The sequence below is a fragment of the Zosterops lateralis genome (genome assembly GCF_965231275.1).
Source record: "Zosterops lateralis genome assembly, chromosome: 12".
In the NCBI taxonomy this organism is placed as follows: Eukaryota; Metazoa; Chordata; class Aves; order Passeriformes; family Zosteropidae; genus Zosterops; species Zosterops lateralis.
In genome coordinates this window covers 16,193,127-16,218,715 of record NC_139772.1, presented here as the reverse complement: position 1 = coordinate 16,218,715, position 25,589 = coordinate 16,193,127, and the positions used below count along the sequence as shown (strand labels likewise).

The 25,589-nt window shown below is 41.7% G+C and overlaps 1 protein-coding gene across 1 annotated transcript in view; it reads left to right on the top strand.

Moving 5' to 3' along the window:
- Positions 1–392: 392 nt before the first annotated feature.
- LOC310914203 (neural-cadherin-like) overlaps positions 393–25,589 on the top strand; it is a gene marked incomplete at both ends in the record, with an annotated part of 59,574 nt that continues 34,377 nt past the window's right edge. The window contains 7 exons of the mRNA XM_083870185.1: positions 393–1,401; positions 14,777–14,974; positions 16,058–16,283; positions 18,727–18,931; positions 20,639–20,750; positions 21,946–22,195; positions 25,107–25,249. Coding sequence (XP_083726311.1) covers positions 393–1,401; positions 14,777–14,974; positions 16,058–16,283; positions 18,727–18,931; positions 20,639–20,750; positions 21,946–22,195; positions 25,107–25,249 — 2,143 coding nt within the window. The remainder of the gene's footprint in view (positions 1,402–14,776; positions 14,975–16,057; positions 16,284–18,726; positions 18,932–20,638; positions 20,751–21,945; positions 22,196–25,106; positions 25,250–25,589) is intronic.

Sequence of the window (25,589 nt, the reverse complement as noted above, 5' to 3'; positions counted from 1 at the left end):
GCTGTCTAGAAACCAACGATTGGATGTTTTCAGGGGACACCGGGGCGCTGCGGGAGCCCGTTTGACAGGCGGCAGACGCAGGACATCCCTGTGCGCTGGTGCCCGCGGGGCGGGGACGAGGAGCTCCCTGTGCGGCTGGGGCGGGCCGGGCCGGGCCGGGGGAGGCACAGCGCTGTCCCACCAGCGGGATCGCCCGGCGAGGAGCTCCCGAAGCAGCGCACGGGACGGTCCGCCCGGCGTGCCCTGGACCTGGGGAGAGCAGGGCGGGGCGGGAGCGGCCCCGTGTGCCCCGGCCCCTCCCCGCCCGCCCACTGCGGGCAGGGCCGTGCCGTGCCGGGCTGTACCGTACCGTGCTGTGCCGTGCCGGGCCGGGCACCCGCCCGCAGCCGGCAATGGGCCCCCGCGGAGCCGCGGGCTGCCTGCTGCTGTGCTGGGCTCTGGCCGCCGCCCGCGCCGCCCCGCGCAGGACACCCTCGTTCGACGGGCACGTCGCGGAGAACCGGCCGGCGGGCACGCGGGTGCGCGGGCTCAGCATCCCCCTGACGCGGCTGGGGCCCGAGCCCTGGTGCGCCAAGGTGCAGGGGCGCCGCTGGCACCTGCAGCTGCTGGGCGAGGGGCACTCGCACTTCCAGGCGGCGCTGGAGGCGCGCACGGCCCGCGTGTGGCTGCGCACCCGCCGCCCGCTGGACCGCGAGGCGCGGGCGCTCTACTCGCTCCGCCTGGCGCTGTGCTGCAAGCGCTGCGCGCCCCGGGGCGCCCCGCCCGCGGAGCTGGCCGCGCTCACCGTGCGCGTCCTGGACGACAACGACAACGCGCCGCGCTTCGTGGGGCCCGGCTCCGCGCAGCTCCGCGTGGAGGAGACGCTGGCGCTCAAGTCGCAGGTGTGGCAGGCGCGGGCCGAGGACGCGGACGAGGGCGCCAACGCGGAGCTGCGCTACTTCGCCCTCCCGCGCAGCGCGCACTTCTTCGTGGTGCCGCGCAGCGGGCGCGTTGTGCTGGTGCGCTCCCTGCTCCACCTGCGCGCCCCCATCCCGCTGCGCCTCTACGCGCGGGACCGCGGCCGCCCCGCGCTGCTCAGCGAGCCCCTGGAGCTGGAGGTGCTGCCGCAGCCCCGCCGCCTCCCGCCGCCCCCGCCCCTCCGCCGCCGCCGCCGCCGGGCCGCGCTGCCGCCCCCCGCGCCCCTGGCGCTGGCCCTGCCCGAGGACGCCCGGCCGGGCACCCGCCTGGCCGCCCTGGCCCCCGCGCCCTTCGCCTCCGCCTGCTTCGAGCTGCTGTCGCCGCCCGCCCAGGAGTCGCCGGTGAGCGTGGGGCGGGAGAGCGGAGAGGTGACCCTGCGCGCCGCCCTGGACAGGGAGGCGGTGGCCGCCTGGGAGATCGTGGTCCGCGTCCAGCAGCGCCCAGGTGCGTGTCGGCCAAAGGCTGAGACCAGGCAAAGGCTGAGACCAAGTCACAGGGACAAGGTCTTGTCCTGTCAGGGAGTCGGAGGACAGTTTCCAGCACCTCACACTGGTTTAGCATCAGGTGTCACCTGCGGTGTTGTGGAACGTTCTTTTGGTCTTTTAAATCTGTAAATTATTAGTATTAAAACCACTGGAAGTGAGGAGAGGCAGCAGGTAGTGTAGGAAGAGTGGACTGTACAGTGAAAATGCTCGGAGCACTAAGGTGTTCAGCAGCATTTAAGTGTTTCACCAGTCAGAATTGTTAGTTGTCAGTGAGTGGTGAAGGCACAGTGTGTTAGATACAGCACGCTTCTTACACACAGGTGTTTGTTATAAAAATGTTCTCTATAGTTCCCATCCTGTAAGTGCCTAACTTGGAGCTGAAGCCATTGAGTTTTGAGTCATTATTAAAGGTGAGCGTGTTTGACTCACAAACATGATGTGGGGTTTTGGGGGACTGGAGCCTCTGTGTTTAGGTAGCTGTTCTTTTCTAAAAACATCTCAGGAATTCAATGTGCACCATTAAAATGGCACGCCTGTGACTAAAGTTGTCAGTTTTCACAAGCACTTACTGAAGTTAAATGGAATAGCTGATTTCATTTACTGCTTTTTTAAAATTCTCTTTTCCTTTTCAGTTGTCATCTTGGTTAATATTTTTCACTTACAAAAATACAGATTAGTTTAAGCATATTTTTAATTTATGAATGGTGGATATCTCTGCACATTCACTATGTTGCTTTTTAAAATATTTTTATGTTACTTGCGATTGTAACAAGGTTCCAAAGATTGCCCAGAATGAGTATTCTGAAGAATATCTTATCAGAAGAAATGAGCTGGTTGGCCTGATTTCACCTTGGAAAGGTTCAGGAAGGGTTTGGTGTGATGGGACCCGTGGTGGTTGTGGGAACGATGAAGCGCTCAGCGGTGCAGTGCGGGGGGTGGTTTCCCTCCGCCACAGAGCAGCGCGGGCGGGAGAGATGAAAAGCTTCCCACGCCTTTGCTCTCCCTTATCTCGCCTGTTTTCTGAGGGGCAGCCCACAGGAGTGAGAGGCAGTTTATTCCTCGGTGTCTGTGCGATCCCTGAGGATGCCTGCAGGGCTCTAATTAGCGCTGACAGTTCCAGTGACACGGGCACTTCCCCCTGTGAAGCGCCAGCAGCTCCTGAGGAGCAGCTCTCAGATCTCCTCTCCATCCTCTGGGGTTTTGTCGTGCTGTCGCTGTCTCGTGTTGGTGCCACTTGCACTGGCTCTGTGCTGTTCCAGCCTGAGCTTTGGCTGCAGACTGAGGGTTTGACAGACCAAATTCCAAACCCCACAGCATTGTAGCAGGGCATTTCCACACCCAGGCAAATGATTCTATTTGAAGAAATAAGCTTCGGTTTACCTCTGGACATATAAAAAAACCAAGCTAGAAAGTTCTGTGCCCCTCTCACTGGCACTGGCTCAGTGCCAGCACAAGGACACTGGTTGAGCTTTAGAAATGTTCCTCAAAACCTGCAGCTGTTTCTACTGACAGCAAACCAAATTGTCCCTCCCTGATCGCTGTATACTTAAGGATGTGCTCAGTGCTTTTTGGGGGTGTCTTAGTCAGGTGTCAGATGCTTCTCTGGCACCTGCACACAGCTTTTGTTCTTTTGTTTCTGTATCATTTATTATTTTCCCTTTTATTAAAACCTTTGCTTTACAAAACACACCCAAGGAGCTGTCTCACAATATTATTAAGCCACTCTGGGAGGTTGCAAGGTCAACCCTCAGGCCTGATACATCTTCACGGAGCTCCTGACACCCTGGCCATGTGTAAGACTGTATCCCAGCACTCTGGGTGTCCTGCCCTCCCTCCTGGGTGTTGAGCAAGGCTCCCTGCCGAGGGGAATGTCACAGCTCCGGGGCGGTGACAGGATCCATCGGCTCAGTCTGGCCCTGCTGCCGGGATGTTCACACACACTGGTGTGTAGCTCCAGCCCTTTGCTGGTGTCACAGTTCCCTCTGTCAGGATCAAGAGGATGTTGTTAGAGAAGTGGTAGCTAACCTTGCCCCTGGTTACTGTGGTCTCACCTTTGTGATCATTTTCCCCCTTACCTTGTCTGAATGTAGAAGTCTGAGATTGCCTGGAACAAAACTTGTCATTCTGTCATGCCCGAGATCTCACTTCCAAGGCAATACTTGCTAATGCAGCTCAAAAAATCCTGAAACAAGTTTTAACTTAATTTCAGGGACTTTTTTTTTACCATCATGTACTTTCACTAAGTAGTTTGGAGCATTTTCCACTAGCCTAATGTATTACTGCTGGCAGCATGTAGTAGTAAGAAAATCAGTCTAAAAATATGTAGGACTAAGTTCTGACTCTGAGATTACGTAGACAGCAATTAATTGTGGACAGTCCAAATGCCATACTTTAGACAGTGGTGATTTTAAGTCTCTTGGTTTAAAGGGGACTAAATTCAGAATACATCTTATTAATACTATTGTTTTTCATCAGTAAAGGTTAATAATGACTTGTTACTTTCAAAACTCTTTCAAGTTGCAGAATGCTTTCACACTCCTTTTATAGGAGTTAAATACATTTAACATAATGCTTTGAAAGAGATGTAGAAAGTTCTGTCTGTCTCCTTACTTACAATCCAAGCTGCAGTAATCTGAGAAAAGAAAACCAAAAGGAAGGGGTAGGAGAAAGATGCTTAGCATAACTATGTGTTTTTCTTAGTCTGAAATAGATGCCAAATATTGTAAAAGCTCCAGGAGAAAACACAGTATTGACAGAAGTGAACTTTCAGGATCAATTAAAGTATGGAGATGGGTACACTTAATTTTGTTCTGAATAAAAGTGAAAGTTCAGATACTTTCTCCAGTTTATTTACTTTGCTTTTAACATTTGTGGTCACTTATTTTACATTACACATAACCATAAGCATTTCAGTAGCTGTGGGTTTCTAGTATTAGAGCTTATTATATCAGATATGTATTCATTTTCAAGTGGTATAAAGTTGTATTAATTACTTCATTTTTTTTTTTCTTCACTTTCCACTATTCTTGCTGCCTGGTAACTGAGAACTGAAAATGAACCAATAATTAATTCTGTCATTACTCTCTTCTTCAACCCAGGCAATGATGTCAAGAATAAGACAAGGTGTTTAAATACTTTAGCCTATAAAGTCTACTCTCTTTTCCTTTATCTTTTCAGTGTAGTTTATTGTGGTTCATTTGTAAGGTGCACTTCATTACCTTTATAGCAGTAAAAAGTGCTTAAAAGCATTGTGCCACAGGTGGTCCTAATGCATCTCTGGGCACAATAACTGATTTTTTTTTTTTTAACTGATGGAGCATTCTCAAAATAGTAACAAGAAGATGAGTATATGGTAATAAAGCAACATCGAGTAGTTTCTTCCTAGTTTGTGACAGCCCTCACTCTTTACTTCATTAATGGGATTGTGTAAGAGATGTCCTTTGCCTGAATTAACTTTTCTTCAAGTGGCATGTAACAGGCTGTATATTTATTAGGTGTTTTTTTCCCCCCTTAAGCTAAAATAGAATTTTGAATATTTTCCTGTTTACTTCCTCTCAATTCTGTCCTGGATAATCAGCACAGCAGTTTGTGCAGGGCTGGTGTTCCAGATGCAACCAAGACCTTCAGCATCTCAATGTCCAGGTATCTCCCTTGTTGATGACAAGGAAGGGTTTTCTCTCTCTGAGTTGAAGAGGGTTTTCTCTCATTTTGTTGAAGGTGTGAGTTAAGTGAGCTCACTCCACTTGGCCTGGCAAGTACCTGCCAATGTCACACACCCACTCATCTCTGCCTGGAGTGTTTCTTAGTAGCCCACAGGCTTTGTGCTGGGGTATGTTTTACTGTGTCAGAGGTAGATTTGAGGGGCTTTTGCAGAATGAAGAACTTTTCAGCATTCAGGGTAGAGGTTTTTTAGCAAAGCTGCAGTGGAGCTCCAAGATTTTTGGTAGTGATGTGCAGAAATCACTAGTATAATTATTATTATTATTATTATTATTATTATTATTATTACCAGTGCATAACATGCTGTGGTTGCTTTGTGACTGGACATGTTTTGGTTATTGATGTTACAGTTTTATTTTAATGTAGATGCCAAAACCAATCCTTTTTTTATCCTTTGAAATAACAACTTGGTCTCTTTTGCTGCTACAGGAAAATTAACTGCAATCTGTAGAGGAAATAGCATGTTACTAGTTCTCTTTATTTGTTGTGTATCTTTCTGGTTTTATGACACTTTGTAGACTTAGTTTATCACGCGTTCTGTTTTCTGGAGGCAGTAATTAGTCACCAGAAAGTAGCAACATTAGAATCTGGACCTGCTCAGTGTTTTTTAATGGAATGGATTCTCCTGTGTGTGTGGAGGAGTTTCAGGGCCTGGACAAGAGAGGACACAGTGCCTTGGTTGGTATTTCGGCTTCAGGTGAGCTCTTACCCAACCTGGGCTGGAACACTGCCAGGCTGGGATCATCCACAACCTCCCTGAGACATCTGTTCCAGTCTCTCACCACCCTCACAGTAAAAGGTTTCTTCCTCACACCCTAACCTAAATTTCCCCTCTTTCTCTTTGTGCCCATTACTCCTTTTCTTGTCACTGCAATTCCTGACAAAGGGTGTCCCTCTGGCTTCCCTTCAGGCTCCTTCAGGTACTGGAAGGTGCTGTGAGGTTCTGCCTTGAACACTGGATAGAAAGATCAATCTTGAGAGCTGAAAACACTTGAAATTGAAGTATGGCCTGGCAATCTTTACATTTTTTCTTAATTAGCAAACATTTTATCCAAAAGAAGAGAAACAAAACCACAAACTTTACAACACCAAACCAAAGGGAAACACCAGGAAAACCTTATGAATTTCTTTGTGCCATGAAATGCTAAAGAGAATGCCAGAATTTCAGGGTTTAACATGTTTTTTGGCACATGGTCCTTGAGGAGGAGTTTCCTCTAGTGACCCCACTGATCACTCAGCCCTGGGTTATATTCTTCAGTTAACTCTGCCTGGAAGGACTGACATGGTTATGCTCATGGGGTTTTTTTGTGGCATTTCAGGATTTTATGCCATTCAATTCATTGGGACACAATTTATTCTTCATGAAAGCATAATGCTATTTTAAGTTTTTACCCAGTGAGCAGAAGGTACGTTTTCTTAGACTGTCATACACATTAATATTTCAACATGGGGTAGCATTTAATTTGAGAAGGAGCCATTATTATTCCATTAGTGCTTGGGGGAAGTGCATTAAAGATCCCTCCTCTCTAATCCTGCTGTCTCAAGCTCCCTTGACCTTACTTGATCCATGGGCATCAGCTTTGTAATCTCCTGTCGTTCGTTTTTTTTCTTTCCAGGGGATTCACTGAGGGTGATGTTTGACTTGCCTTCCAACAGTTAACAGCGTCACTTGTATTTTAAATATATTTATAGTGTTTAAATCAATATAGAGAGTGGAGATACCAATTCTAGTAATATTTTCACCTTGAAGGATTTCATGCTTGGAAGTCAAGGATGATCTGTTTTAATTTTATCTGAGGCCTTAGTCCCTTACTGGCTGTATTGATTCTGGGGGGATCATCCCTAAGAATTAAGTAGCTTCTGCGTGGTGTTTTTGCCTTTTACATTCCTTATTACCTCTTTCATGAATTACAGCTGTCAACAGTTACACTTGAAGCTGAGCTTAAGTTGAAATTGTCATCTATTTTCCAGCAGATGGATTTCATTAAACTGCAGTGGGTTTCATGCAATTAAGTTTAAAAAAGAAAAAAAAAAGAAGCGTGTTCTGTTTGCATTCAAGACAGCGATGGGTGTTTACAGACTTGGAATGTTACTGATTTGTGGTAGAAAGAAATGTCTGAGGAAGCTGTGGAGCACCATCTTGATGTTTGATCAGTCTGAATATTTTGAAATTTTCTACTTTCTATTCCAAGCAGATTAAAAATATCTTTCTGAGACTGCTATGACTTGAACACCAAAGCTGTTTAGATCTTCTGGCTGTTTATCATCTCAAACATTCAGTTTCTGCAAAAGAAATGAACTTCTTTTTTTTTTCTCAAGATCTAACTAAATTTCAGCACAGATTTGACAATTTGCTAGAACTAATAAATTATAGAACATACAGGCCAGGTTGGATGGGGCCTGGAGCAGCCTGGTCTAGTGGGAGGTGTCCCTGCCTATGGTAGGAGGTTGGAAAGAGATGAGCTCCAAGGTCTTTCCAACCCAAACCATTCTATGATTCCATAATAATCCAAGGAAATACAGCAGGCTCACAATCAGTGAGGCTACTGATTGTGGTGGCATTTTTACATTTTTTTGACTCCTTGCACTTGAAAGACTACAGAGAAACAAGCTGGATGTTCCCCAAGAAATTCTAAGGAAAATTTCAAGAGAACTTCCCATCTCACAGTGGCACAGTAGCAGCTCCTGCTTTAGCCAAGTTCTTTACTTATGATAATGTTTTTTGGCAATCAGTAGTAATTCATTAAGACACACGTTTTGTTATTTAAGGATGTCTGTTGTGATTATTAATTTGCAGTCATTATTTCACATCTGGGCATGCTTGGTTTCCCTCACTGCCACCCTCAGAAGATTGATGCCACACTGGGAAGTCCCTGATAACGTGATCATCACCCTAATGTCTTTTAATTGGTTATTTATACTAATGTCCTTTCTGCCACGACCATTCAGCTCCTCTGATGCTCTCTTTACTTTTGTTTTCTGGTTTGCTTTAACTTCTGTTTTAAAAGCAGTATGATGGTAAAGAGCAGAGACATGCCAGGCTGTCATTATTCTGTCTGCAAAAAAGATGAGGCATATTAGGAGAGAACATGGGCTGTCCCCAGCTTGAGCCCATCAAAGTTATCTCTTTAGAAGGTTTATGTTTTATGAATGAGAAAACTACTGTACTTAAAAGTAGCCCATCATATACCTCAGGAAATTTCAGAAATGACAGTAGAGAAATGTTTGTGCATAATTGTCCTATTTTTTTGAAGGATATACAGTAGGACTGGATACAATAACCAGTAGCTTTTATCTCATGGTATGAAAATGGGAAAAGAGATTTCTCCTGATTGCAGCTTAGGGCATTAAGTTTTTTTTTTTTTCTGAAAATGTATCTTCCCAAACCCTATGTCAGTAGGTATTTTGCATGAAGACATATTATAGAGTGGGGTTTTAAAATAGCACAGTATGATATTTGGAGACAGTCTTCAAAACTTCTATATCCTCTCAACCAACTCCAAACATTTAACTTGGAGTAACCCAAACAAAAACCCCCTGAGTTTTCCAGAAAATTTGTCTATTTAAGGTAAGAAGTGGGAGCAACCTAAAAAAAAACCCACAAGGCATAAACAAAAATACCAGCTTGGATACTTAATTTGCTGATGGATGTAGGGCAGTATGTAATAGCAATAGTAACCTCAAGGCTTGCAAGACTTTTAACACTCTCATAATCTCCTTTTAAAAATAAATTGTAATGACCTGAAAATGCCAGGAGCAATGCCTAGCTTCTCACCCATTATTGTTTAATCATGATAATATAATACCTCTTCCCTCAGTACATTCAAGGAATGTATAATGTTTGTCCACAATTGCAGAGACATGTTCAGTCAACTACATATACTCTATTGTCAGTTTTTTTAAATCAGAATGTCTGGCATTGTCAGTTTTATCAATTACACTGATGCAGAGAAGCCTACATTTGTAATGAATATAAGGATTTTATTTTCAAGTCTCATCTTATAGAATTATCCATTGGATTTTTGAGAGAAAAGACAGTCATGTAATCCTAATGCAATCAGAAGTCTGAGAATATGTTGGATTTCACAGATTGACAGCATCTTTTAAAATTTGACATGGTGAAAAGAGATGGATTTAGAGGCAGCTCTGACCTCCAGTGTTGGAAACTGCAGTCAGATTGTTTCAGCAGGCAGGATTTTCAAAGCTTGGTTTAACCAGAAGAGCCTTCAAAAGTTGCTGTTAACTGAATGATTAATATTAAATCCTTTGCCTTCTTCCTGCCACCTTTGGTGTAACTTTATTGGTAGGTGGGGGAATATTTTTTTTCTAGTTGCTGTATGAAGTGACAGGATTTATCAGTTTGCAATATCTCTCTGCAAGCCAATGAACTTTTACAACCAGCTGCAATAGCAGGTTGGAGGAACTGGTTCATGTTACTTTATGTCAAAATCCCTTCCCAGAAAATTAATGGTGACCGTCACAGAAGAGATTTTTCAGATAAACCTGAATTCAGTAAAACTGTAAAGAACCTAAAGAGAACCATTGTCCCATCAAGATTCCTGATTGCTTTTTATAATTTTCAGTATGTTCTTCAGTTTTGACAAGCCTTTAACTTGAACTGTCCCAAGAAGTTCATGATTTTTAGAGGTCTTTCCCTTTCTAAGTTCCTCTATATATCTTAAATTTGATGTGAGAAGTGTAATCCAGTTTTCTAGTATATGAGTATTAAGGCTTTTTTCCCATTTTGTTTGTTTAGTTGTTGCTATTGCTGTTTAAATGTTTTAGAGTCTTTAGCTATTTTTTTACTGACTCATTAACATTTCCATTTTTTCTATGATTAAACTTCCCTGCAAGTTACTTAATTTTTTTGTTTGTGTTTATTTTTTTTTCCAAAGGATGAAGATTCTGAGTGATGACATACCATACATTTCCTGTGAGCAGAAACGTGGCCAGCTCATGTATTACCTTACCTAACGTGGCTGGATTTCAGAGCAAGGCAGTATAATAAATCCTTCAGTTTATCAGTTTTCAACCCCAGATAGGCATGAAAAATAAGCAATTATAGATAGATACCTATGATGAGGTTTCAGCAGTGGATTATGAAGATCGATTTTGGTGATAGGGAATGAATTTCAGTGCTGCAGCTTTTGTCAGTAATATTAAGCTAAAAGGAAGTAATTTCAACTGGAGGGAATATCAGAGAGAAAAAAAGCAGACTTCAGGATGAGCTGCCCTAAGAAGGATTTTTGATGATACACGAGTTGACTCTAATAGGGAATTAAGCAGCTAAAGTAGGAAAAACCTCTGGACTAGAGTTTATAATTTTAGTTTTAGTTTTCTGTATAAATTGAAAAGAGAGCTGTAGAGGGGGCTTAGATTTGATACTGCAAAGAGCAAATAAGTGGTGTTTGCAAATATGTGGGAAAAGCAATCTGCTTACAGAACCTGTTTCCATTAGTTTCCGTACTGAAGAAAAATAAGAGGAAAGATACTTTCTGATTAAATAAAAAAGATGATTTTACCCTTTGGAATGTGAAGTACTATTTTCTCTATGACTCCTAAAAGTAGAAATTTTTGACATAAAATGTTCCAGTGTTATGTTACTGTCATGTTCATGATCAGCAAGGGCCATTTTGTGTTTTATCTCTTCTTGCTCTGTATCTGTGAGAAAGCAATTTAAATTTTTCTGTTGTCTGAAGCTAGGGAAGAAAATCTGTCAAATGCAAAATCCATGTGTGTGCCAACAATCTAATTAGTAGAACCATTCTTTGAGTAGGATTTCTTTTGAATGGATGTCATTATGTAAGGTATCTGTGGTGTGCCTGCCTTGAAAGTCAAACATCTGGCACTTAATATTGAGGCAGCTGTAATTGGCATTGTGCTACACAACAGGTTGAAAATTCTTTTTGGGAAAATGAAGTCTGGGTCAGATTCCTGACTTAGGGTGTCAGTAGTGCTTGGCTTGCACTGCTGGATGTAGTGGCAGTATCTCCACTGCTTGTCAGGGCTTGGTATTGGGAACAGATAATTTCAGTAGGACCTCTCTGTGTGTTTGTAGGACTTAACCCAAATCCACAGAGGATTATCAGTTTTAAGCTGTTTCTGCTAAGATTTGAGTGGAATTGTAACATATTATTTTCTTCCATAATGTAGCAATATTACTGCACATATACTACTAATAAACTACTATTAATCATCATTATGAATGCAGATTCATGATGATGTACTGTTACTGTTAATATACTGATGTACATACATAATTAATATATCTGTAAGGTACCTGTGGGGGATATTTTGATGGACAGAGACACTGAGACACCTGAACTATAGAGAGGTGTATATTTCTAAAATTTCTATCCATCCACTGTCTTAAAGCACAAAAATTTTCATAAGTAAAGGAGAAAATTAATTTTATGTACCTTATTTAAAATGAGCTGAAAATCTGGTTTAAGGTTTGTTCTGCAGGCAAGCAGCTGTGTCAGTTCCAAAACACAAGAGATTGCCTTTTGTGTGTGTCGTGGTAATTACAGTAAAGCAAAAACTTGGAAATACTTCCTGTGCTAATTAGAATGTGGAGTTATGTTAAAAAAAAAAAAATCATGTTCAGGAACATGTCCTTTGAAATCCTTAATGCATTGTCCTGCTAGACATGCACATATTACACAGACATTATTGTTGCTGTCAGTCTCTTCATCACATTCGTTGTCCTCTGGCAAGTCCTTGTCCAGTCATGCTTCGCTGGACACCCTGATGTTGTTTCCACAAGTTGTCAGGTCACATTTGTAGGTCCCTGCAGAGAAGTCCAGTCCTGTTTGGTGTTTCTGCTGTAGTTTTTCCTTTGATATATGGGATGCAGTCAAGGGAGAACTTACTTGCACTCATTTTCCTCCAGACTGCCTTTATCTGGGAGATCATGATGATTTATTCAGCATTTTTTTCCTACGAATCAGATTGTCTGGGGTTGATGGAAGGAGATAATGCAACAATAAGATCTGTAGAGTCATATGCAGTGGAAATGGATGCCGGTCAAGAGAGGCACTTTAAATCCTGTGTTTTCCCTTACCTGCACTGCAGTTCCTGCTTACTGTCCTGACAAAATTCTTAGGATTATTCCCATGTTTAAGAAGTGACCAACATATTGCTGAAAGCTTTGGTCTTGCCAAGATGTCAGAATGACACTAAAGTCTCTTAAATGCTAAAATACAAGTACCTGGAGGAATGTGCCCAAGTCCTTTGAGTTTTTGAGCTATAAAATTTGCTAGAGCATGTGAGGATTGAGCTTGGTCCTTATGCACTTCTGCACAGTTTTCTTACAACTGTTTCTCAGTTACAATTATGTTCTAAGTATCAGCATATTAATTTTCAGTGAATTTGCACTGGTTAAGTGATAAAAGTGGGATTTGTAACCAGATTTATTAGTACTTCTTCAATTAAAATGAATTCTTCTTAAATTGAGACTTACTTTTTGACAGATCTAGATGCATGTTAGGAACTCTAGCAGGACTTGAACCAGAGTGATTTCAGGGGTTGATTAGGAGAGTGATTTCCAGACTCCAGAGAGACAAACATCAGTAACCTTTCTCCTCCCAGCAGGGTTACCAAGGTAGCATTCAAATCCTCAATACGTCTTGCTATTATAGGGGCAGATTTTGAAAGGTTCTTAGCCCAGCTTCTAATTTAGTGCTGCTACTTTAAGCCCACAGTATGCCCAGGCAAACTAGGCTAATAGTGGGTATTTACAAACCTGGGGCAGCTTCCACCAGAGCTGCTCTTTTGAGAAGAGACAGGCAGCTTTGACATTAACTTCTCCCTTTTGCAACTGCTCTGTTTGGACACCTTTTAATTAAAATCAAGAAGTCACTGGTTGTGTTTGGCACTTCTCATTCAGAACTCACCCTGGTGTGTGCTGCTGTGGTGTGTTTGAACTTTGCATCAATGTCCAGCATGTTCCTTCCTCTGCTATTTCTTCAGGTGTCTTGGACTGGCTGAGCTGAGACTTTTGGGACACACATTCTGACATGAGAACACCTCTATTTAAAACGCATCTGGTACTCCTTAGCATAGTAGTGAGAAGTAATACATGCTGCTGCTTTTGACATATTTGGGATTTTTTAAAAGGTTTTTTCAGTTTCTTGTGCCTTTTTTATTTTTTTATTTTTTTTTTATTTTTTTATTTTTTTTTCTGCTACACAGAGGAGAAAGCAAAGCAGCTGCTTTCAGACTCTGGCTGAATGCTGAAGGGAATTATACCTAGGTGACTACAAAGGAAGTGCAACAGCAGAGTTGGGGAGCTGTGCTCTCACCTCAGTGTCAGCTGTATTTTGTGGTCAGGCAGTTTGAGTTTGGCTTTGGAAACTTTGGCTTTACAAGCACTGTTTTAAAAAGAACACCTGTCTGCAGAGGCTGAATGGAGCATCATTGCACTGTCTCCCAACCCTTCTGCCTGCAGAGGTGCAGTAATACATAACACACAGGGGGTCTCAGTCAGTAAGGCTTTGTAAGACCTGGATGTACATAGTAACTGGGAATTTTGCCGTGAAAATGTCAGAACACATGTTGTATGTATCCATGTTTAATGGGCAAACCCAATACAGGTTCACTCCTGTAATTTACTGTTTGATAAATTAGATGGTTTTGCTGTAGGCACTGTTTTTTTGTATGTGCTACTGTAAGCTGATACTATATTCTCTGGAATGTTAAATTCTGGGTACAGGGTATAAATACAAAGAAATTAATTTGGATTTAAAAAGTTACTGTCATACACTTCTTGTTGCTCTTTAGAGGAATTAAAAGAGGCCACGTACTCACAGGTTTAAAATACAGATGAATTAATACAATTTTACAAGGTGAACTCAAGAGAGCCTCAGTACTTATCCTGGGTGACTGCTGATTTTTTCTGTTAAGAGAATTTTCTGGGTAAAAATAGAATGTACTCAAAGGTCATGATGGATTAAGTCTCAGGAATCTAAACTAAGAAACTTATATTTGACTTTGCTAGTCACAACACCAAGGAGTTTTCTTTACATACCTGGCTGATACTTATTACTTGTTAAGAGCTCTGCTATTTTGTGGGTTAATTTAATAATGTTAAAAGTATAATAAATATTTTTTCTTCAATTTTTAGAGATCTTATGCTGTTAATTTTTGGAAAAATGGATAGTTCCATTTTGTGGTGATTTGTTCTTCTGGACTTTGACTGTATGTATTTAATAATATTTAATAATATTTAATAATATTTAAACTTAACTAGGAGTGCAAACTATAGGATTTCAGAACTTTATAGAAGGGCAAATCACTGGTTAGGGTTGATTAGAATTTTTTTGGCAACAAGTATTTAATTTTCAAAAATTTTGATTTTTCCTAATAAGAGATCTCAGAAGAATGTGATACTGGTGGCCCCAGTCTTGCAGTTCAGCAGTGCTTGTGCTGGTTATTTTTCCTCATATTGTGTCTGGACTCTGTTCATTCCAGAAGAAGTTTAGACTCCAGGTTTTTCTGGATTATGTGCCAGCAGTATTGCAGGCAGTGCACACTCAGGCTGTGATGGGTTTCTGTTACTCTCAGTGCCATGGAGCAGCTGTCTGATGATTCCTCCCTTCTCCTGTGACCTGCAGGGAAGGATTGGTACTTGGTGCACATGTCCCTGACTGTGACAGACGTGAATGACAACGTCCCTGAGTGGGCCATGGAGCCCTTCCCCTTCCTGGCTGTGGTTTCCCCCGAGGCTGCAGGAGGAACTGAAGTGTACAAGCTGCTTGCTGTGGATGCAGATGAAGGGATCCATGGAACTGTAGAATATTTTCTCTTGGAAGGTAATTTTTAACCCTCCCATTCCATGAGTTATGCCTCACTATTGTGACTTTTTTATCCTCAGCTTTATTCGCCCTTCTTCCTGCGAAAGGTTCATAAACCTTCAGCTCTGTGTGTGAGAAAAATCAACTTCTATTGGTGTATGGACAGATTTCTTTGCAAAGTTGAGTTCTTGCCCATATATATCCCTGGGGGTGATGGGGACTGGAGCAGTCAGTAATCCCAAGGCTTTGGCAAGGGGTGGCAATGGGGGCTGTATTTATGAGACATTCTCTGGAGGAGTTTGTTGGGTGGAGAGGAGGGTTAATGTTCCTATCCCTTGTGGGAGTGAGTCATGCTTCTGCTTCATTTGTAACAAACTTCTAATGGGCCGGGTTGTGCAAAGCTTGTACAAACTCAGTGATAATATTTTGTGTGTCTCCTTTTAAGAAACTTTAGTAATAGTTCAGAAGTGTCTGAGCAGATGGGGAGCAACAATACCTCTCCAGTGGAGAATTTTCTGGTAAGGGATACTTGGGTCAAGCAACAGCAAAGTTTTGGAGGATAAAAGAAAGATGGAGAAGAGACCATTCAGAAGAGCCTGGAGTGACAGGACAAGGAGGAATGGTTTTAAACTGACAGAGAGTAGGTTTAGGTGGGATATTGAGAGGAAATTCTTCCCTGTGAGGGTGAGCAGGCCCTGCACAGGGTGCCCAGAGAAGCTGTGGCTGCCCCTGGATCCCTGGCAGTGCCCAAGGCCAGATTGGACAGGGCTTGGAGCAAGCTGGTCTTGTAGGAGGTGTCCCTGCCCATGGCAGGGGGTGGAATGGGATGAACTTTAAGATCCCTTCCAATCCAAACCATTTTATAATTCAATTATAAAGAAGAATGATAATTGTCCAGAGAGTGAAATGGAATTTTGAAATGCAATCATGAATGATGAATGTAATGCCTGATTTCCAAGTTCTACACAAACTTTTGAACCTTAGTGTGCATGCTGATTCTAAGCCAAAGCCAACTTGGGAATTGACACTGTATTCTCCTCCTAATTTTAATCAAGTGAAAATGTTCTTGCTGATGAGAATTTGTGGATGTGTTCCTTTTAGGTGGTGAAGACAGATTTGAAGTTGAGAAGGACACTGGCTGGATTAGAACAACAGGTTTGCCATTGGTGAGGGACAAGGAGTATTTGCTGACTGTCCTGGCAGCAGATAAACTTGGAAGCAGAGGGTCCCCAGCCTCTGTGTCTGTCATTGCTGGGTTTCGGCCACCACAGTTCACCAACATGTCATACCTGGTGCATGTTCCTGAGAGCATCCTGCAGGGAGAGCCGTAAGTAACAGCTCCACATAATGCCCTGAGGTTGTGGTCCTGGTTTTGACTCGTGTTTGATCTCCACAGAGCCTTGGTATTGTCAGTGAATCATAAATAAAAGCTGTGAGAAGCAACTTAGGTCTCTTAAAAGAAGTGATCCAGACACAGTTTGATGATGTGTGGTTTTAGTCATCCTTTTATGGGGAACAGTGATACTGAATAGGTGTGCTTTCCTACTTTTTGACATGATATGGAAAGGATTAGATGTTGATTGTTTCTTGATTTTCAAACAAAGTGTAGAATACAATTTATACTGTTACACCATGATGAAAGATATCTTGTGTGAAAGAATACATTAATATTACGTGTCAGATTTGGAGAAGTGCCTTCTCCTCCAAGTGAAAATTGGAAAAACCAAAATTCTTTTTCCTGTCTTCATCACAATGACAAACCGAGCTAAAATGAAGATAACACAGAACTTGTCATTTTATTTCTTCATCCTTTGTAAAACCATGTCAATTGAAACATCACAGGAAATGTTAGTAACATAACTCCACCTGAATACTCAGTCCCTCCTTTTCCAAACTGTTTTGTTCTTACAACAAATATTTTCTCTTCCACTTGAATGGAGAATACTTCTGTCCAGTCAATGTGTTCCTTCTGTGGCAGTTCAACTGTTATTCATATTATATTATCTGTGGCGTTAATGTTCAGTCTGCAACATTTAGTTTTACAGTATTTAAATACCTAAGGACTGTTAAGATTTAAAAAAAAAATAGTAGATAATAAAGTTTTTCTTTAAAATGGCAATAAAATTAAATTGCACAGGCATAGAAGAAATGGAATAACTGCAAAATACTATAATGGCTAACAGGTGCCCTCTGTCTTGTGTTCAGTATTGTTTAGAATTAAAAATAAAATTATTCATAACTTTTTATTACTGTTAAAAATAGGTCTGCACACCTTAGATGACAGTAGATTAGTCAGTTGATCAAGTAATTTGGTAATATCCAAAAGGATTGAAGTATTTTGTGTGGTTATTACGTCTAAAAGGGTTTGAATATGCACAAGGAAAGTGTGCAAGTTGTGTCTGTAATGTGTTGGCCACAACAGCCATGAAAATCCATTTAGAATCCTAAAGTTCTCATATTTGAATTAGACCAATTACCCAGGAAGGCAAATCTAGTTGTTTTGGTTTGCCAAACCAGGAGAGAGTTGGTGTCATGCACTGCGTTTCTGTGTTTAGGATTTCCTAATCAAAGCCAGATTTAAGGCTGCTGCTCCTCTCTAATGCAGAGGAGCATTCCCACAACTTTCCCTTCCTTTGGTCTGCCTGTGACACCAATGAGCTACTGCTGAGCCCAGGAGATGCAAAGACAAAAAAGGCAAAAAAAGTTTTCAGCTGGGTTGTTAAACACGCTCCCAGCATGGCCTTGGGATTTTTCAGTGCTGGCAGGAGGGGAGAGGTGGCTTGAACGTGCAGCCAGGGCAGGGAGCTGGAAGGGAGAGCAAAAGCATTCCTGTTGGCAGGAATGCACTGGCTGGAACTGCCTGTGAGACCTCAGCGCAGGAAAATACAGCAGAAAACTGAAGTGAGATCCTGACCTACAGCAGGGCTGTCCATTGGGCTCAGCAGTGCACCAGAGGGAAGAGGGACACAGCAGCAGGGGGATGCAGAGTGGGGGAAAAAGGAATTTGCACAAAATGAGTTTGTGTTTTTTTGACTCCAATTGCCATAGGATCGTGTTGGTGTGCTCTCCTGGGAGATGGAATTCTTTTTCCTAAGAAACCTGCATGTTAAAGCAAGAGAACTTGAGGAATTAGTTTTCTGGTTTAAATCCTTTAAAAATATTTAGTTTTAAATTTCTTCTTTTACTTCTTGCTGTGGGTGTTTCCACTTGAAGGCTTTAAACACATTGTGGACTTCAGTGGAAAAAAGATAGTGCCAGATAAGCTAAAAATGTATGTCCAGTGTAAGCTGTAACAATGTCTGCTGTTAGGGCCTGGCTTTTATCCTTTTGCAGTTATCTATTGGAACTTTAGGATGGTATGACTGCAGCAAACTTACTGTGCTGTTATTAAAACAAATCTTTTTCATCTTGCTTTATCTTTTTAGTTTCCTGCCTGAAAACCATCACTACCATAGAAGGAGGTTGAAGTAGGCAAATTCAGTTGCAGCAAAAATTAAATCCTCTGTTCCTGCATTTTTAATCCTTACTGTGTTCTGCTTCCAAGAATCCTGTCTTTATCTGTTTAACCCCAAGGTGATAGAACCACTGTGTAACAAAATGCTTGAATTTAGAGTTTAGATACAGCTGTCACTGACTTCACTGAGGATACCTCTGAGCAGACCTGCAGGGTTGCACCATCATTTCTGATATGCATCGCTTTTGTCATATTTTTCAGACTGTCGTATTATGTCCTTGAGTCCTCTTTTTTTAAATTTTTTTTTTAAATGCAGCTTTCTTACAGTCACTGCTGTGTCATATCAAAAGAAATCCCTGAGCTACAGTTTGCTCACTAATCCTGGGGGTCTGTTCAGCATTGATGGGGCAACAGGAGAGATCAGTCTGACTCGGAGTGTGGATTACGAGGGTGACCCCCACCAATACCTCCTCTTGGTCAGGGCAGAGGAGGATGAGGAGCAGTCCAGCACTGCTGCTGAGGTAGGTGTTCCCCACTGGCAGCCTGAGTGCATTTCCATTTCCCTTCATCTTTTTGAATTCTGTACAGATTCACCGGGAGCTCCCATTTCCCCATGCTGGCCATTCTGCTGACCATTTTAAAAGTCTTTCTGTCTATGGGGAGATGTTAAGGAGTGGTTTAGGTACTCTTAGATTTCACTCTTGCAGATGCTCTAAAGGCAGTTTCTGAGGGATCAATATGCCATCCCATCATAGATCCCAAACCTTATCTGGTAACATATGGAAATGGATGTGGCCAAGCCAGACATGAGGTTTTGTCTCAACTCTGCTTTCATCAAGTATGGGGTACATTTGAGATTATTCCACTCTAAAACAAAGACAGGACAAAGAATTATTTGTTTTGCATCGAGAACACAAAGTGAACTCATAAAACAAGAAAGTAATAAAAATTCACTGGTATTAAAAGCTGATGATTCGTGGTATTTTAGAAAGATGTTTGACAGCAAAAATATTTCTTAATATAGTTATTATAGTTATTTGGATTCAGAGATTCACTGAGCTGGGAAAAGCACACTATATGAGTTTGTTCCTGCTGCAGGAAATAGGACAGGGAGGGAACTGGAGACAGAATTATTAGGATCAAGTGTGAGGACACAGAGACAGGAAGCAGTATGCTATGGCAGTGTAACAAACACTGGCTGGAGCACACCAGAGCCTGATGGTTTCTGTTCACCCTTGAGTACTACAAGATGAAGAATCGTAAAATATGACTAAAAAGAGGATTATGAGATGATTTTACAAATATGCTTAGCCTAGAGGTAGTTTAACTTGTACCTGCTTTACACTGATATAACCTCAATAGTTGAGAGAGCAGCTCTAGTTCATGCATATCTGCTCTGCAAGGCTCATGGAATACACCTCTGCCTGCTCTGTGATGCAGAATGCCTCAGCTCAGTGCATGAGGTACAACAGGATGAGCCACCAGAAAGGCTCCTTTACACACTCCTTACTGTTGGGAGTGTAAACAATGCAACTGTAGGCTCACAGTTGACACAGGGATGTAAAAGCATTTGTAAAGATGTTAGAGGCAAAATTGTCTCTTACTTGGTTTAGCAGAACCACAGAATATTCTGAGTTGGGAGGGACCCACAAGGATCAAGTCCAGCTCCTGGCCCTGCACAGACACCCCAACAATCCCACCCTGAGCTTCAGAGCATTGTCCAGGCACTCCTTGAGCTCTGTCAGGCTTGGGGCTGTGAGCACTTCCCTGGAGATCAGTTCCACTTATGTCTGATTTGTGCTGCTGTAATTGAATTCAGAACTTGGTCTTAGAGATTTATACTGCTGAAATGTAATATGCTGGGCAGTAGAGTTTTTAGTGTTACAAATCACAGAAGTGTTGCAAGATAAGATAATGGAAAAAGGGTGCTTGGCAAGCAGATGGTCCATTTTCCTTTAAATTAGTAATAAGGAATAATCAATGGAGATGAAGGGTGAGTGGAAAACATTGCTGCAGGGTCAGGGACTTGGCAGTTGCTAGTATCTTGGAATGTCATATTTCAATGGCACTCGGCAGAAAAAGAGCAATCTAAGAAAAATGTCTGATCCTACAGCTGCTGAAGACTTTGAGGATGTTTTTGGGAAGTTCTTCCATGTAATGTTTCCAGAGCAGTGAGGTTGTTCCCTTGATTCACTTTGCAGTGTAACATTTCCCTCTTCTCCATTAAGGTTTTGGTTGTAATCACAGATGTGAATGATTGTGCCCCCGAATTTCATCAGTCGATTTACAGCAAAGTCGGTGTTCCTGAGACAGTTCCTATGACAACTGCACTTCTCCAAGGTTAGTGCTCCTGAAGCCATTTATTACCCTCACTGTATTTTTCTCCCTTGCACTATTTAGAATTCAGTTCAGAAAGCAAAATTACCTGTTCCAGCGTGGGTAGTTGCAGCTCTCTGAAGGCAAATGGCACCTTGTCGATTCATGTCAGAGTTATTTACTACTGCCACAGCCCAAACAATCATTGGGGGACAGGAAGGCAAAGGAAACAGATTTTATTTTCTTTGTGGAATTTTGCAGTAACAGAACTTAGTTGTGGCTGGTATTACAGCAGCAGGCTCGTAGTATAAGTCTTGCTACATTTCTTGAAGGATCAAGAGTTATGGACACCTCAGCTCACCTTCTCTGCGTGTCCTGAGAGTCCTGTGTGGGCTTGCTGTAGGAATTCTGCTCTCTTGCATTAAAAGCCTCTTGTACAGTTTGACTATTCTGTGTGAGGTTTTGTTTGGATGCTTGACCAGAAGACTTTGCTTCTTCCTAGTGAGACCAAGAACTTGAGCTTCAGGTGATGGTGCTCTGAAGTGCAGCAATAAAACAAATTTGTGTCAATTAAGCAGTTGTATGAGGGGCTTATATTAGTCTTTAACCCTTACATAAACTTCCTCTAAGTCTTGAGGGGGAAAAGGAAAATTCAACTTCAGGAAAATTGCTTTTCTCTAGTAAATAGGATTTTATAACCTCCTACTGTTCTATGTAGTGATTTATCCTGTACTAATGGTAGTTTGTCAGTTACTGGTCTGGTAACTGTGCTTTTAGCATAGATTTTTGTAGGTTATGAATAGGATCTGACAAACACATAATGGGCATCAGTTGGATAATACATGTAAATATTCTCTCTTTAATTGCACAATGTGTGATCTGAGTGATTTTAAGTCAGCAGTGTAGGTCAGGTGGACATGAGAATACACTTCTCTGTGTGGGAATATATTCTTGATAGTACAGGATTCTTTAACAAAGTCAAGATCTAGCAGCTAAATTCTCCCAGGGACTCCACTTTTTTAGAAAAAAATGAATTATTTTTGAGTAAGGATTAGTTCACAACTAACCCTTACTAAAAAGCACAAGAGGCAGCAGAGTTCCCTGACTGATTTCAACACCACGTGCCAAGGCAAGTCCTGCTACAGTAGTAGTAAATGTATTTACCATTCCCTTTCACTGACTTTGATCTACACAATGTCTTTCTCTTCTTTCCTACCAGTGACAGCCACTGACTGTGATTCAAAGGAGAATGCCCAGTTGCTGTATTACACTCTGAGCCAAGACTTCAGCATTACTTCTCATGGCACTATTTTTCCTGCAACACGGCTGGACTATGAGCGCCCCAACCACCTCTATGAGTTCATCATCATGGCTGTAGATCAAGGGGAGGAGCCCAGGACTGGGACAGCAACTGTGAGGATCCATGTCTCCAATGTGAATGATGAGGCCCCTGAGTTTTCTCAGACAGTGTAAATACATATTCTTCAGACTCTGTTATCTTTTACTGTTGCTTTTTGTGTTTTGGTTGGAAGGCTGCTCACAGGATGGTAACTGGCTCTGGTTCAGTCAGAACTGAGAACCTGACTGACAAATGCGGGCTGATATTTTGACTCTGAGACTCCCAGTAAAAAAACAAAACAAACAACAACAACAACAAAAAAACAAACAACAAAAAAACCCAAACCCACCAACCAACCAACCAAAAAACCACACAAACAAACAAACAAACAGACAAAAACCCACCAACAAAAACCAACCAACCAACCAAACAAACAAAAACACAAAAAAAGGAGGGGTGTTATATAGACAATCTCTTTTGATGCATCTTGCACTTTTATTTTTTTCCAGTATGTACTGAAATATGTGGTGCAGTAATTTCAGGTTGTACAGTTCAGGAGCACCTCTCCACCAGCAAAGGAAATCAAGCAGAAAAAAACAGGCAAGAGAGTTGTTGCCATCAGCCCTCATGCAGAGACATGGGGGATTTTTGCCTTTTAATTAAGCAGTTTAAACTTAGTGTCAGCAATCTGCATCCTTGGTTAATAGCTGCCAAAGAAAAATGCTTAGATGACACAATCCTAAATGGCAACTGAATTACAAAACCCACAAGATAAATGCCCTTAAGTGGAGTTCACTTAATTTCACTTAGTCCCATCCCTACAAACTGTATGTATTTTTTTTTCCTTCTAAAATACATGTGAGCACTTTTCTTCCATAGCTCTGACTCAGAAGCCTCTGAAGCAATCCCAGAAGTATTGTAACCTTGCACTGATGTTAGAGACTTAGTAATGGAATTTCCAGTCAGCTTCTGCACCAGCCTTCTACTCTTCACAGTAGGAGTTGCTCAGAACAAAACTGAGGCAAAGATTTCAGCTTGGGGCTTAGCTGAACAAAACATCAAAGCTTTCTGACAGTCCTTGTTTTATGTGCAGATAACCTCTGGCTTCAAAATCTTGTGCCGTCCTTTCTTTTCTAAACATTGCTGAGGAGATATGGCTTGGAAAATTTGATCTTTTGTAATTTATTATTGGATCTTTCTATATTTTCAAATATTAAACCAGGTTTCTCACTCTTCTGCTGATTCCCATTTTTCATTTATTTATTTCTTATACTATTCAGAGATATTGAATATTTATCTGCATCTGTTCCTAATATTTTAATCAGAAGCAAGTGATACTATTTAAAATGCTATAAACATCTCTAACAAATTGGAAACAGAAAACATAGTTAAAAAAAATCCCTGCCAGCTCTTTTACTTAAGATTTACTGAGAAATGTGATTAAAATTAATATTATTTTAAAATTCCAAGCCTTCACAAGCAGCTTCTCTGTTCTCTGTGCAATAGTAGGGAAATTACTGTTGTGTGTACATGTAGATGGGCATTGGGATTGAATTCATCTCCTGGAATACAAATTATCTCAAGTTTTTGGTTAACTAGGCTTTGATTTTGCTTTCTCTTTCCTGTTATGAAAAGAATCTCAAGCCCAGAGGTAAATTTCAGACAGAAGTTAATTGCAGTTTTCCATGAAATAAAACTATTGTGAACACATGTAAATTGGGGCCTATTGAGAGACCGTTTGCAGTTAATGTTGTGCTCTGTGGCAGTCTCATACAAATCCAGGTGATGATGTTGTCCTTCCAGCCCTTTATTTAAACAGATTTACAGCCCAGTATAAACTCATGATTCCTTGCCATGAGCTCTCTTTCATCACAGTTATTCTTTATCTCAGTTATGAAGTGCTTAGGGCTACCACTCTGTTTCATGTTGTCAGTTTTTACTTCCTCTTTTTTAAGAGATCTCTTCTGAACTCCTCTCTCCCTGTATTTCATGTAAAAATTTATCAGAATTACTCTTCATTTGCCTTTGAGATGCAGAGTTAAGACAGTGTCTTGAGGGTTGTGACTGAGCTAAACCAGAATGATTTACTTCTCTTACTTCATTGCATATGAAACTGGGAGAAGGAAAGCAGCTGTTTCTATGGAGGTTTCGTAGAAAACACTCATACCTCGACAACAAAAGTGAAGGAAAAGGTTTTCTGTGCATCCATTCTCTTTTCCTTTCAATGTTTTGCTGTTCTCAGCATGTGGGCAGTGTGTCCATAAGCACTGTAGCCCAGTGGGGCATCTGTGTGAGGCTAGATGCAGCCAGCTGCAGTTCACTCTTCCAGCTGAGCTTTGGGATGTCTGCTGTGGACAGCCCTGGTGGATGCTTAGTCTGACACACGCTCAATCCACTCAGATAAAATAATAAATATTTGGGACTTTGCTAAAGCAGGGGGCTTTTCTCCTCCAGAGAGCATTAAGCTTAGGCTGATAATGCCTCTTAAGAGCTTACAATGTCAGTGATGTGTCTGGACTTGAGCAGAGATTTCTGTAAAACTGACATTATGCACATATCCCTCCACATCTCACTCATCTTAGTCCTGCCGGGGCCAAGACTGCACTGGAAGTCTTTTGAGGGCTTGTGTCAGAAAGTGCTGCAACGAGAACTGCTTTAACTTAGCAAGTGTTTGCTTGGAGGCTGTGAATCAGGAAACTGTTTTTTTTTTTTTAATAGAAAAAACAAACCCAAGTGAATTCTGCATTTAGCACAAGTCTTTTTGCCCAGCTCATCATAAAGGCTGTGATGCTGGTGGAAGTTTGGAGTGGAAATGTGTGGGGGTAACAACAGAAAGATGTGGATGGTTGGATAGATCATCAGTGCTATTATTTCACTGCTTAACAAAAAAAGCATCATGTCAGTGTAATTGTATTAGAAAATTAAAAAATTCCTGCAGTGCCCTCTGAACAGGTAGTTGGTAGGTGTTGTAAAGCTGAGTTCTCTATATAAGATATCCTGGTTGAATTAATGAATGTGCTGTTGTCTGGGTTTTTTAACAGCTACAGGAGCTTTGTTTCTGAAGATGCAGGTCCAAACACTCTGATTGCCACAGTTAATGCTGTTGATCCTGATGGAGATGGTGTCACATATGACATTCTGTCTGGGAATCAGAAAGGGAACTTTGTTATTGACCCTAAGAAAGGTAATAATATATAAACTCTTTGCTACTGTGGTCATAATGTTGGTTGTGTTGTGATGCACCTTGAATTTGGTCTTATTATCAAACTGAATAGCATACATTATCTTGGAAGCTTAATTTTAAAAAGTGCATGAAAAGAATGCATATACTCATTTATAATACTTTAAAAATGGAATAATTTCTTAGAATCTGTGTATAATTGACCTCTCTTACCTGTTCTGTGTTTGCTTTCAGTCAGGAACTTAATAGAGGGCTTATTTGTAGATAACAGGTAGCTTAAGAGGCAGTAACTTACTTGAGAATGTTATTATTGATAACAGGGTGACATTCCAAAATGTCAGAC